This window comes from Balearica regulorum, chromosome 1, assembly GCF_011004875.1.
Source record: "Balearica regulorum gibbericeps isolate bBalReg1 chromosome 1, bBalReg1.pri, whole genome shotgun sequence".
Classification (NCBI taxonomy): domain Eukaryota; kingdom Metazoa; phylum Chordata; class Aves; order Gruiformes; family Gruidae; genus Balearica; species Balearica regulorum.
In genome coordinates, this window is record NC_046184.1 from 199,687,730 (window position 1) to 199,702,094 (window position 14,365).

At 39.6% G+C, this 14,365-nt stretch overlaps 1 protein-coding gene across 3 annotated transcripts in view; it reads right to left on the minus strand.

The window, feature by feature from the left end:
* PARP4 (poly(ADP-ribose) polymerase family member 4) overlaps window positions 1–14,274 on the minus strand; it is a 54,961-nt gene extending 40,687 nt beyond the window's left edge. For 2 of the 3 annotated variants that reach the window (XM_075742229.1, XM_075742228.1), the window contains exons 1-7: window positions 14,067–14,203; window positions 12,645–12,758; window positions 9,062–9,194; window positions 5,725–5,920; window positions 3,567–3,687; window positions 2,528–2,606; window positions 1,866–1,979 (exon numbers count right to left, since the gene is read on the minus strand). In XM_075742229.1, coding sequence (XP_075598344.1) covers window positions 1,866–1,979; window positions 2,528–2,606; window positions 3,567–3,687; window positions 5,725–5,920; window positions 9,062–9,187 — 636 coding nt within the window. In that variant the 5' untranslated portion in view covers window positions 9,188–9,194; window positions 12,645–12,758; window positions 14,067–14,203. Of the gene's footprint in view, window positions 1–1,865; window positions 1,980–2,527; window positions 2,607–3,566; window positions 3,688–5,724; window positions 5,921–9,061; window positions 9,195–12,644; window positions 12,759–14,066 lie in introns of all 3 variants that reach the window. The other variant, XM_075742230.1, reaches the window with a different exon arrangement.
* Window positions 14,275–14,365: the final 91 nt, after the last annotated feature.

A 14,365-nucleotide genomic window follows, 5' to 3' on the forward strand; every position in this document is an offset into this window, starting at 1 on the left:
CTCTGGGTTGTGATTTAACAGCCTCCCAACAAGGCAGTGCTTTAATGAGGGTTCATGGGACACAAAGACCAAGCACACAGCTTCATATACAAACCCCATAGTGACAAGATAGGTTCATCTAAATGAATAACTTGTTCTGTCAATTCAACTACTCAAAATTCACCCCTGATACAGCTCCTTTGACTTGAATCTAATGTTGTTACACAGACTGCAAGCACTATACCAGAGTGCACACATAACTTGTATGCTGAGAAATGCATTTAAGCCGCCCTCAAGTCAAGCTTTGCTGTCTCTCAATAGGATGTCCAGAATATCACTTGCTATAGCATTTCAACATGTCATCATGGTGCGTGGCCCTCTATGATGGGGTTACAGCATCAGTGGAAAGGGAAGGGCAACTGACGTAATCTACCTGGACTTGTGCAAGGCATTTGACACTGTCCCACACGACATCCTTGTCTCTAAATTGGAGAGACATGGATTCAATGGATGGACCACTCGGTGGATAAGGAATTGGCTAGATGGTCACACTCAAAGACTTGTGGTCAATGGCTCAATGTCCAAGTGGAGAACAGCGACAAGTGGCGTCACTCAGGGGTTGGTACTGGGACCGGCACTGTTCAATGTCTTTGCTGGTGACATGGACAGTGGGATTGAGTGCACCCTCAGCAAGTTTGCCAACGACACCAAGCTGTGTGGTGTGGTTGACATGCTGGAAGGAAGGTATGCCATCCAGAGGGACCTTGACAGGCTGGAGAGGTGGGCCCGTGCAAACCGCATGAAGTTCAACAAGGCCAAGTGCAAGGTCCTGCACATGGGTCAGCGCAATCCCAAGCACAACTACAGGCTGGGCAGGGAATGGATTGAAAGCAGCTCTGAGGAGAAGGACTTGGGGGTATTGATTGATGAGAAGCTCAACATGAGCCGGCAGTGTGCGCCTGCAGCCCAGAAAGCCAACCGTGTCCTGGGCTGCATCAAAAGAGGCATGACCAGCAGGTCGAGGGAGGTGATCCTGCCCCTCCACTCGGCTCTCGTGAGACCCCACCTGGAGTACCGTGTCCAGCTCTGGGGGCCCCAGTACAGGAGAGACATGGAGCTGTTGGAGCGAGTCCAGAGGAGGGCCACGAAGCTGATCAGAGGGCTGGAGCACCTCTCCTGTGAGGACAGGCTGAGAGAGTTGGGGTTGTTCAGCCTGAAGAGAAGGTTCCGGGGAGATCTAATTGCGGCTTACCAGTACCTGAAGGGGCCTACAGGAAAGATGGTGAGGGACTGTTTATGAGGGAGTGTAGTGACAGGACAAGGGGTAATGGTTTCAAGCTGACAGAGGGTCGATTTAGATTAGATGTTAGAAAGAAATTCTTTACTGTGAGGGTGGTGAGGCACTGGAACAGGTTGCCCAGAGAGGCTGTGGATGCCCCCTCCCTGGAAGTGTTCAAGGCCAGGTTGGATGGGGCTTTGGGCAACGTGGTCTAGTGGAGGGTGTCCCTGCCCATGACAGGGGGGTTGGAACTAGATGATCATTGAGGTCCCTTCCAACCCAAACCATTCTATGATTCTATGATCATACAGTTTAGATACTGCCAGGAAAATATATGGGAGTATATGAGGTAGGTGCATCCAGGACCACGCTGTGCACTGCCAAGTCCCAAACCAGTTCTTTTGAGCAAGTTGTAAGCAAACACACAGAGCAGAAGAGCCAACTACAAATCAAACTTTTAAGATAAAGCTTAAAAGAATGACCTCCTATTATCTATATTTAAAGATTAGCCTACAAATAAGAATGAAAAGCATCTGAAGCTCTCTGGAAAAGGTACGTTCAATGTGCATAAAGAAACAAACAGGCAATGACAATGAGTGGTTCATACCTTTGTTCCATCTGATGCACTGAAGTGTGCGTACAGTCGAAACGGAAACTCGTAATGCTTTTGGGAACACTGTAATTCAACAACTACAAACTCCTTGCTTTCCTTGGAGTTAATCTAAATGGAGAGATAAATAAAGCACCTCAACCCCCAATTTATTGCTTAAGTATGTTTCATTCACATGATACTGCACCAAGTACTTCCCCTTATTTTTTCACTTCATTTAAAATGACACGCTATAACTGGCTAAGAAGCAGAATTATTCATTATTTGTATCATAGTAACATGTAGAAGCTCCTCTCAGGGCTTCACTGTACAAACTGCTGTACATTTCCATCATTTCTGTGTTTTGAAAGATTTTTAATAAAAACATTTAAAATTTAAATTAGATTTAACACATAACAGCCATGATATATATCTTGTCAGAAGCAAACATATTATTCTATTGCAATACTTTGTTGAGAACACTACAGCGATAACAGAAAAGTTTTATTTGGGTAGAATTAGGCTGCACTAAAGACAAAAAGCATTAAAGTACTTTTCAGTACTCCTCTTTGCATTGCAGTACATGATAACATAGAAGAGATGCTGTTGATGTGTATAAAACTGTAAATCTTTTAGTCACCTACTGATCCTCCTACATTTTCTCACAATAACAGACTTACTTTTTCAAGGACACTGTATTTTGCAACTTCAAAATCCTGGGGGAAAAAAACAGTATCTTGATCATCTTTACTGTAAAATCTGGAATGGAATCAGAGTAATTAAAATCACATATGCCCAGTAAATACTGTACTATAATAGGCTGCAACATCATACTAAAGAAAGAAGTATGTATAGAGATACATCTATTTTTCAGCAGCAAAATAACAACAAAAAAAGTTTTGAGAAACGAAATCCCACACAAACAAGCTGTTGCACTAACAGGCCAGAATGTCTAGAGTGAACCTGAAGATGAAAACTGGATTTCAATCTTCATTCTTTAGAAGAACTATGGAAGCAACACAATAAATCTATTTTCATTGGCTGGTTACATGTTAATTTTCTAATAGCTTGGTCAGCTACCTGTGCTGTCTGAGGCCAATTCCTCCCTTATTCCTGATCTTCACATTCGGATATATACACGTAGTTATATGCTTCAGCATCAGGACTCTTAGACCAAGTCTAACTTCTAGTACATTCCCACAAAGTAACTAAATACCTACCCTATGACTGAACAGCAGTCTCTGAATGTGAAAGCTGCATTTTGTTAATAGATTTAAGAGTGTTGGAGCTGGTTTTGTTGTTTTAACTCAGTAATTAGAAACACTTACAGCAATACTGTTTCCTTATCAACAAAAAGCAGCCTCAGTTATCTTGATTTGCAGCTCACCCAAGAAGTTTCATAAAAGAAATTGATGCTCAGCACTTGTAAACACAATGAATCAGACTGCATTGCACAAACCCATGTGAACCAACAAAAGAAAAAATTTGGATGATAAACAGGGCTCCAATCAGAAAATCATAAAGCTTGAGCCATACTAATGCCTGCTGAGATAGTAGAAGCTTTGCATGTATTAGGGAGCCACATTATGAAGATAATGAGAGCCATCTATAGAAGTCACTGAAACAGATTAGGAAGTGTTGGTTTTTTGTTTTGGTTTTTTTTTTTCAATTTACAGAAGTATCAGTATAGATGTATCAAAATATATCTTTTATTTTTACCTAAGAGTCCCCACTTTCGACTCAGTTCTGCTGTTATTGTCTTCAATAACGGCAAGGTTGGAATAATTTTCATTTTTCTTTGTGGCATTTTTGTTTTCAGAAGATGACAGGTCTTCCACATCTGCAATCAAAACATTTATTTACTTGGTATAATATCTGATTTCTCTAATTTAACTTACAAATAGTTAATAAAAACAATACTATTACTTAATATTCATAAATATTTTACACGTTGAAACAAGTTAACAGCTTCTACGGTCACATTTTATTCAGCCATATAACTGGCAGGATACACAGACAAGTATTGAAGGGCAATTGCCCCAACTGCCTGACGGCTAGAATTAGTACTGCCCTGGGCTATGCCAGTGCCTACTCCCTGCAGGCACTTCGGCATCCAGACTTCTGTGACAGGAAGGGGAAAAAGAATCAGGGCATGGAGCTGAGAGCTACACTGTGCGACTTGACCACAGAGCCTGAGAACTGTTCCTCCATGGCTCACAATGGTTTTGGGCATTTTTTGGTTGGTTGGTTGTGGTATAGTTTAACCTGGCAGGCCACAGCCGTTCGTTCACTCCTCCAGCGCAGTGGGATGGAGGAGAGAATCAGGAAAAAAAAGATAAAACTCATGGGTTGAGATGAAGACAGTTTAATATGACAGAAAAGGAAGAGGATAATGATGATGATAATAATAAATAGAATATACAAAACTAGTGATGCACAGCACAATTGCTCACCACTCTCAGACCACTGATGCCCAGCTAGTTTCCGTGCTGTGGTTCAAACCCCTGGCCAGCTTTCCCCAAATTATATACTGAGCATGACATCATATGGTATGGAATATCCCTTTGGCCAGTTTGGGTCAGCTGTCCTGGCTGTGTCCCCTCCCAGCTTCTTGTGCACCCCCAGTCTACTCGCTGGTGGGGTGGTGTGAGAAGCTGAAAAGTCCTTGACCTAGTGTAAACATTGCCTAGCAACAACCAGTTGTGTTATCAATGTTATTCTCATCCTAAATCCAAAACACAGCACTATACCCGCTACTAGGAAGAAAATTAACTCAATCCCTGCCAAAACCAGGACAGGCTGGTTTGCCGCCTCTTTTTTTTTTTTTTTTTTTTTTCCAGTTCTATAAATATAGTGTATGAATGCAGTTTTACTTTTAGCTTAAAACTATTTAGGATTGCTACTGAATGGATCTACCCAGCTTCGGTCACGCATGCCCATGGCATCGGCTGTGCAAAACCAGATTTGTCTAAAAGACTCAGTGACATAGCAAACATAAATGCATTGGTCCTGATTCTTATTCTTATATATAGTTCTGAAAATTGCACTGATTCATGACATAAAATCAGTTCATAAAATAAAATGTATTATGTAAAAAGTAACGACTTTTAAAAATACTTAAAGGAACGACTGGCACCCAGCAAAATCTAAGAGACGCAAAAGTAAAAAAAAATAAAAAGCATAGTTACTAGGAAAAAAAAAGAGAATTAAAACACTAATAACTTTCAGGATGATAAATTTTTTTGCTGATTGTACACATTAAATAGAATTATCTTTCTCATCTCTTTTTCATGTTCTTTGGCTTGTCTCACAGCATTAAATTGAACACTTATCTTTTTTTCCTTCTACAACGTTATAGTCTTTTGCATCTGAACCATGTTACGTATTGGAATGCTTGAAGTTTGTCTATTTTAATTATGTTGTGCAATTATTTCTAGCCTATGTTAACCTGTTCTCTAGCTATCCTATTTTCTCATAATTTTGACTTCAAAACATAACACTTCCTCACACAAAGGCACTGAAAACCCACTGTATTCTGTTGAAATTAAATAAAACTTCCAGGTTACTGTAATTTTTTTCCCAGTGGGGTGAAATAAAGACAGTCATTGAAGTAGGTTTTGTTATTTTTAATATTTTATCCCCCTTTCCAACTTGAAGTCTTATTTGAAGTTTCATTAAAAGAAAAAAAAAATCAATGGAAAGACTCCACAGAATGGAACTAATATTTCTTTTCTGAAAAATTCTAATTTTTCAATTAACTTTATTGCCAGTCTCCATGGTTGCTGATTTCTTAAAAGCCGATTCTAAATATTGATCTTCAAAAACATTCTTTCCCAAAGTAACTGGTAGATGAATAAACTATGTCAAATATACCTACCCTGGCTGGCTGGCCTTTGCTCAGAAGTGTCGTCTTGTGATGTATTAACCTTATATGCATCAATCTGTAAAAGCTTCCCCTTTTCAATTGATTTCCAAATGAAATCTGCACATATAACAGGGAGCTGATACTTCTGAATATTTTTTAGATCACGACAGCTGAGGACATCAGCAGTATCCACAAGAACATGTGTACTCTGAAAGACAAATTACGATTACAGTTGCTATGCACACATAACTACAATATTAATCCAAATACTGTTTATTTGCAATTCATACTGGTACAATCCTAGAGTCGAAAGGAAACATTTAAAAACAGACAACCTTTTCGGACCGTATTTTAATTGAAACATCTAATTTAGAAACGTGGTACCTCTGCACTTTGTCCACAGACAACAGAGAGAGCAGAATTCTCTCAGGTGACAGTTCAGCTCAACTAAAATACAGATATCTTCAGAGTATGTCCACTTTCCACAGTCACTACAAAGATATGAAGGTGATCAGGTGCCTAACGTTCTGTAAAGCTTCTAGCAGCACATAGGAGGTCCAGTAATGGGACAAGTTCTGTTGTGGCCAACATGGTACAAACCCAAAGCTATCTGGGGTAAAAGCATTAAAAAAAGGAAAAAAAAGAAGCTAGGCAGAATGCTGAATAATCATAATATGCTTTGGTAGCCTTATAAAGAATCACACATTGTTTTACTGGAATCATATATATGCTGAGCATATATGTCTAGTTAGGACAAAATAAAAACATTTAGAGAAGTCAAATCAAATAAAACGGTCATAAGTAAGAGGCAGCGGATTTTGCACCTCTAACAGTCAACATTGAGCATGCAAGAACTGACGGACACAGATAAACGAAAGGTTATTACATTAGAATGACATTAGATCTACTTTACTCAGAAACAAGATGATAAATGCATGTTCTTCTATTTGTCACTTATGGTAAAAGTAGAGCTTTAAAAAACAAGAGCGTTTCCCTGATCTAGCAGCACTGAGCCCATATCTGTTCTGAGGTTCCCATCTGGAGATAGATGAGACACTTTTCAATCATAACATAGCTTCTGAAGCTTGGGTAAGATTTACCCTGAACAGGTTGGCCACTTGTCAGCTGTTCTCAGCATCCTGGAGCTCACAAAATTTAGGTACTGAAATATCTCTCTTCCCACTATATTTAAAAAGATTATTCAAAATACAGATTTCAATTAATACATATTTGTACTGCATTAACTCTTAGTTCATTTGCTGTTTTCAATAATTAAATTCTTTTAGCAAAGCTTTTTTTAAAGCTTGTTGTTTTTAATTAGGCAATTTCCTTAACTTTTTTCCCCAAATCATATCTGGAGATCAGCAGTTCGTGTGTCAACACATCTTGGAAGATCCTGAATTTACAGCACAAAGAAATCTGTCACATCTTTGGAATACTCTAGCTAGACTTTGATATGTTATTCTTCAATTCTTCACTTTCTCTCCTAAACAGATGTGCATTGTCAGAGTCACCAGGAAACTGCTGGGCTCTGCATAAGATGATAACATACCTACAATATTCCTTTTCTTCACACATTCCTTTCCTTTTCCTTCAATGTCAACACCTTCCTTATGCAGAATTTAAACCGCAGACTCTTGTGGACGACTTATACAATTGTCAATGTTTGTAAAATGACAGCCAACTATGGGAGCTATATATAGCAGTAGGATTTAAAGTAACTCACTCAATGTTATATTAGGAAATATTACACAAGAGAGGGAGAAATTAACTCAATCGTACTCTTGTCCAAATTAAAAAAACTGTATATAGAGAATAAAAAAATTGAAATCATAATACAATGCATTACCTTCTCCCTAAGGTCAATTAGAAGTAAGCACTATGACAATATTCATGAGCTTGCTGTAATTGCTAGCTATGGGAAGGAGGAAGTAAATATCACTTTCTAGTGGCAGAAGTAACAAGGTATTACGCCTTCACTATTAAGTTAGATAATGGTAGGTAATTCCCTGTCACTGGCACGTGAATACTTATATTGTTAAGGCATTAGCATGTCCCATGGCACACTTCAAGCTGCTGCCAACTCACATGCTCCCAGTTTCCAGGCATGGTTTGGGAGACAGAATATCACCATGACTGTTCCTGTTAGGCAGTTTGGATGTGAACACTCAGTCCTGAAGACCAAGAGGGTTCAGCAGTGTAAGTGTGGGCCAAGCCATGCCAGCTGGCCACGGTCCCTGCGAGCATTCCTAGGCATGTAATGTACCAGTATAGATACAGCCCACTGATTTCACTGCTGTGCACATCATGCAAACAGGCTCCTTGATTTATCCACACTGCGTGTTCAACATATATTACAAATAACAAGCTGTATTTAAATAAAAAACCCTGCAATATCACAGACTTCTAACTCTACAACCATCTTTTCCTCACTCTGTAATCAAAAGTTTGTGTTAACAGTAACATAACCAAAACCCAATTCAGTGATGCATCTCATTCACAATTTCTCTCACCCTCTCTGACAACGAGAGAAGAAAATCAAGATGGCAAATTTACCCAGGAAAAAAACCTCCCTGGTTCTTTTGTGGAGGGAGAATATTGCTCTTAATTTTTTATGTGACATTTCAGTACTACAGAGCCAGATGCATTAAAAATGTAAACTGAATATTTCTCTTTAAATATTGAACAGAGATATAATCTCTACAGTTCTTATTTCTCTACATGAGGGAAGATTAACACTCTACAACATTTGCATCTCTTGGTATTCTCCTACTTGTTGTGGTTTAACCCCAGCCTGTAACTAAACACCAAGCAGCCACTTGCTCACTGCTCTCCCCACTCAAGGGGATGAAGAGGAGAATGGAAAAAAACCCTCGTGGGTTGAGATAAAGACAGTGTAATAGGATAACAAAGGAAGATGATAATAATAACAACAACAACAAAACAAGTGATGCACAAATGCAATCGCTCACCACATGCAGAAGTAAAAAACCTGACCCACCCAATGCCCAGTCTGCAATCCCACCTCCTGGCTAGCTTCCCCAGTTATATAAGGAGCATGACGCGATATGATAGGGAATGTCCCTGTGGCCAGTCTGGGTCAGCTGTCCTGGCTGTGCTCTCCCAGCTCGTTCTGCACCTGGCAGGACATGGGAAGCCGAACAGTCCTTGACTTAGTGTAGACACAACAACTACCTAGCAACAACTAAAAAAAATTAGGGTGTTATCAACATTATTCTCATACTAAATCCAAAACACAGCACTATACCAGCTACTAAAAAGAAAATTAACTCTAATTCAGCCGAAACCAGGACACTACTGAGATCTCAGAAATAAATCTGGAACTTACCTTCTGATTAAGCACAAAATTAACTACTCCACCGTTTTCTTTTATGGATGCTTTCAGCCTACTCTTCTCCTGAATGGGTAAGTATTTTACTTTAATAAAGAACACACAGTTTGCAAAGATTGCCATTGCCCTCCTGTTAAAAGAGAAAAGATTTTTTTTTTTTTTTTTGGCTGAGAAAACTTTCATTTCCACTATCCACTTAAGTAGTCTCTCACCAAATACATTCTTTGCAACTCTAGGAAGTTCTAAAGCAAATCCCATTTTATTAGCATGGTAATCAAATCCACCCAGAACATCTCTTAATCAGTGTTGCTGTTGTTTTTTTTTTTTTAATTCTGTGGAAAATTTAGCATGACCTAACGTTTTCAGTCAAGTCATAGCTTGAACTCAGAGCCAAACTCTTGTCTTGTTCTCTTGCTGCTAATACCCACTTTTAGTACTGTGGAATTATTTTAATTTAGACTGGAACAAGCTCTTTCAGCTCCCCTTTCACATTGTACCATTACAAAATAACTCTCTTTTTCAAGAATGTAAACTGCTTTTCATGTTTTCACTCACTGATTTATAATCTGTAAAAATATATCTATGTAAAAATATCCCACAGCATTTAAAAAGATCCAGATTAAACCCAACACAGCAACCTCTCTGCCCCCCAACACCACCACCACCACAACTTCAAAAACCAAGAGGCTAGTTTTAATCCAGATCTGTTTTCTCATTGAATTCACCCTCTGGCCTATGGCAAAGATTTACAAAAAGGAGTAGTGCAGCAGTACAAGTGATGGAGAGGTAGGGGAGAGATGCGCTAATGCAATTGCTTAGTAGGGGGACTGCTTGTCTTCTCAGTGTCAACATAAATTGTCTGTAAAAAACTGAATGAAAATCAGCTGTGTGTCATTTGTGACAAACTACGCTAAGATATGAGAGGTTGGGAAAGTTTTATTTAAACAGGAGTAGAATTTATGACAAGATATAAAGGCAGCATCTGGTTTAAGTGATTAAAATGTATCATCAACATGTATTTGTTTTCCTGAATGCCTGTGAGCGTGAAGTTATTTTAAAAACTGATGAGAACAATAATTATAATGTAAATGAGAACACTATACAGAGCACCGAGCTCTTTATATTGCATATGAGCTCCTCGGTACGTCATGGGCTTTCTAGGGTTTCAGAGCCCTTCAGTGGTAAATGAATGTTGAGTGTGAGCTAGAGGGCCTTATGGCTGTGTGGGTTCAAACAGAAGCCAAAACCAACACCCCCACACAGCTTATTTGAAGCCCAGTGCTCAGTTTGGGTTTCTCTGAAAAGCATTCAGAGGGTACACCTCAAAACCACTTTGAGAACTTAATCAACATAAGGCAGTTCTTGACAACCAAATGATTTGGCTTAAAATTGCATCGCTGCTCCATGCCAAACTGCTAATGCAGACAACACTGCTAAAGCTACAGGAAGTAGCATGAAGAGAACATATGCTTGTAAAACAAAATATTCGGGCCATTAATTCTTTTTATCAATGATTCTTTGTATCCCAGTACACCATGTCCATATCTCATCCAGAGGGTTTGTATCAGTGTAACTGGTAAAGACTTTGGTCTTGCTCTGCTTGTATTTCTAGAAAAGCAGCTTGATGATGTTAATTTTCCACAGTGACTTAAGGTCAAATAATTTTATCTGTGAGGTAACTGGACAAAACTGACACTCTAGAATACTTGACCTCTCCAAATTCACCCTGGACTCACAGGATGAGGAAAAACCAGTAAGAAATTGCTTGTTCGAAAGTAAAGATAATGTGAAAGGAAAGCAGTTCTTGTGTTAGCTAAAAACATCTGATATTAAGTGCCCTCTCTCTTGGGGAGAACATTCAGAGCAAAAATGACCTTTCTCAAACTGAATGAGAGCTCCCACAGAGAGCTGCAAATTCTGATTAAGCTTCTAACCTCCCACTTCTATAAATAAACAACATCTACATTAAAGGCTGCAAAAAGGAGAGCAGATACTGTTTGAACTACTTGTGTTCATTTAGCAAGTCATATTTTTCTGCAATATGTATGTGCAAATGAGGAAACATTTATTAGAACAGTTTCTTTACTACTTTTGTAGGACTAAAACCAAAGAATTTACTTACCCAATAGTCAATAGGTGGAGAGAGAATCAAACAAGAGACAATAACAATGCAGAGGAAATGTTTAAATGGCACTGTCAACAGCACTTCACAATCTAATGTAAGATTATTGTTTGATTAATTTATCAAGGACCCAAGTCTACAGATGATGATTGGGAAGGTTTCAGATAAAAAAACTAAACAAAAACACATTAGCCTGAGGTAATTTTAGGGTGAGATTTACAGTATGTTACCTATACCACATTTAAAGAATGAGTTTATTTTCTTTCTCTATGGCCTATTTGAGTTTCAATATATGTGAGTAAAGTTTTTCTTCGGTGCAGCAAAAAAAGAATCAGATGGCCAGCTACTGTGGAATAATTTAAATTATTAGCTAAAAATAAGAAGTAGATAGTCAAGGAGAAAGCAACATAATTCTTTTGAATTTGGGGTTTCATGAAAACCTGGAAAATCAACACTATCAGACACAATTTTATACATGTCTGTATAATTTTATCTCAGAAAGGTAATCTATAGGAAAATACAAATCATGTATTGCACTATACACCTGACAGAACTGGCAACTCTGTAATGGTAATATGTACATGTAGGTCAGGCAGACAGCAGATCAAAGGGCATATCACATCATTGCTCATTTTTGGTTTTTTATGGCATTAGCAGTACTTTTGGCATAAAAGTGCTCTCTGCTCACACAAAAGAACAACTCTCCATATTTTAACTATCTGAAATGATAAAAATCTTCTATGATGCAGCCTTGTTATAACTTGGCTCTGTGAGAAATTGTGCTTTTAAGCAGCTCTACTTTGTAGTACAAAGGCTTATTTTAAGCTGGTTTTATCAACTTTATTTTTAATCACAAACAAGATAGATTAATTTGAGGCATATACAAAGGCAAGCGTGCCACTGCCAAAGGCTTCTTTAATAACCGTAGCATAGATCTCGGCACTGCCTCCCTCTTCACCAGAGCTCTGTGTGCACTAGTTTTCTCAATATGTTCTCTAAAGCAGATTCTGGATACTGCTAAAGTATCACCAGAAGTTGTCTCTTCAGGAAATAATGAACTTCGTTTGCACAGCCAAAACAAAAAGTTTATTAGAAGGCAATGAAATACATACCACCAATTGCAAGCATCAGGCCTGCCTATACATGCATATCTTATCCGGAAAACACCAGAAGCAACTTAAATTAGTAGCTACATGTGCTGCAAAACTCCACAAAAGTATTTTATATTACATTTGCTGCTAAGAACTGAGAAAAAAAATTCTTGCAAGAACTGATCTGTAAATAAACCATAGGTCAGCCAGTAAGCAGAATGGAATGCATACACTTGAGGGATTCATTTCCTCCAAGTCAGTTTGCAAAGACACCCTCCCTTCTCTGTTCCCAGCATGAGAGGTATTGTATGACCCTGATTCCACTTCTCTCTTTAGATTTTGAGGGAGACAAATCGTTTACACTCACCTGCTCAGGCAGCTGCCCTCCTTGAAGGATCTTTCTGCTTCCACAACAGCGTGAGGTACAACTGGAGAGCCTGGGTGTTGTGGGCAGGAAGGGCTACAACACACTCATACCTCTCTGTAAAATACCCAAAGGGACAGCAACCCAGTCAAATCAATGAACCAAGCAAAGTGCAGTCTACTGCCCAATAAGGAGCAGTAACCCTTGGTGCACTTGGAAGGAGGAGGAAATTGTCACTGTAAAAGCACAAGCGAACTTTGGAATACCTGACAGAGAGCAGGAAATTGGGTTAAAACCTGTTCAAAGTCTGTCCCCAGCAGTTTTTCTCTCCCTTGAGTGAAGAAGATTCTATTCTCTTTCATTGTTGAGCTACCACTGAATAGTAGCCTCTCCTCCCCTATTTTCCTAGAGAACAAAGGCATTTTAGCAGTGTTTGGCTTTACTCTTTTTGAATGGCAAAATTTCCAAAATTCAAAATCAGAATAGAAAACTATTGTATTTAGTCTGTGTATTGAGAATTAATTAGCTGCTGATAAATACTTTTATAACTGGAATACTTTGTTGTTGCAGCACCAGACGTGGAAGTTATGCAAAGCGGAACTGCTGACAATTATCACTGGCTTAACTCTTACAATTTTAATTTACGTTGGTGAAGATCCACAAGGCCCCAGTAGCCTCAAAGGATTTCACACAAGCTTGTATTCATGATCAAACCACAAATTCAACACCATTGTTAGCAATGACTTACATTTTTAGTGAAGAGAGGGAGCCAAAAGTATTTTTTTATTGTCCAACAACAGACCACAAATAATTTGTAGCCCTGTAAGGCCTTCAGTGTGCAGGTAAACTGAAAACAAACCTCTACAGTATGTTCCTACTAAAAACGTCAAAAAGACTGAATGTGATGCTGTGCTTTAAAAAAGCACAAGTACAAATCCTTGTATTTTCTAGCACAGTAGCTTATCAGCGTTAAGGCAGAATCCAGTCTGAGGACAATTATGTAGCCAATATATATGTAGACAATGTATTCGTAACTGGCAAAACCAAAGTGTGGGCAAGATGATGGAAAGTTTAGCAGAAAGAGCCCTGTGAACTATAGATAACAACAGAAATTAAAACTAGCAGTAGGCAATTGAAACGGATGCCCTGGGTTTATACAGCCTAAAGCTCCGTTCTGTACCTGCCCACGCAGCCTGCGACGTACCACAAGTTTTTGGAGTGGGGTGCTCTGCCACTTACTGGAGTTTAGAGGAAAACACTAATTTCGCTCAGTAGGACAGAGCATGCCTAAAGCACAAAACGTCAGAAAGCCAGGGGATGCTTTTTGCCCACGTATCTCCCCGTTCTTCCCTTATTGCAGCTATTTAGAGATTAAAAGGCTATAAGCAGCCGCAGTACCAGCGCATTACAAGTCCAAAGCCTCACCCCCGCAGACAACGCCACAGCGCGAAAGGCTTGCGGACAGCTCGCTAGACACGGATCGTCCCACACACCATGCCGGGACAGCCGCTGAAGAGCGCTGCGCGGGTACGGCCTTCCGCCACTTGAAGAGAGGCGCTGCCCGAAGAGAAACTCCGTCTCCCAAAAGGGCCACCAGCGGCAACGCGGGGAGGACCCGGGAGCCGCCTCCACCTGCGGGCCGTCCTCAGGAGCGAGGGGCAGGCCCGGGTGCCTGAAAGGATCACCGCCGCCCCTTCCCGCCCCGACAGCCCCGAGCAGGAACC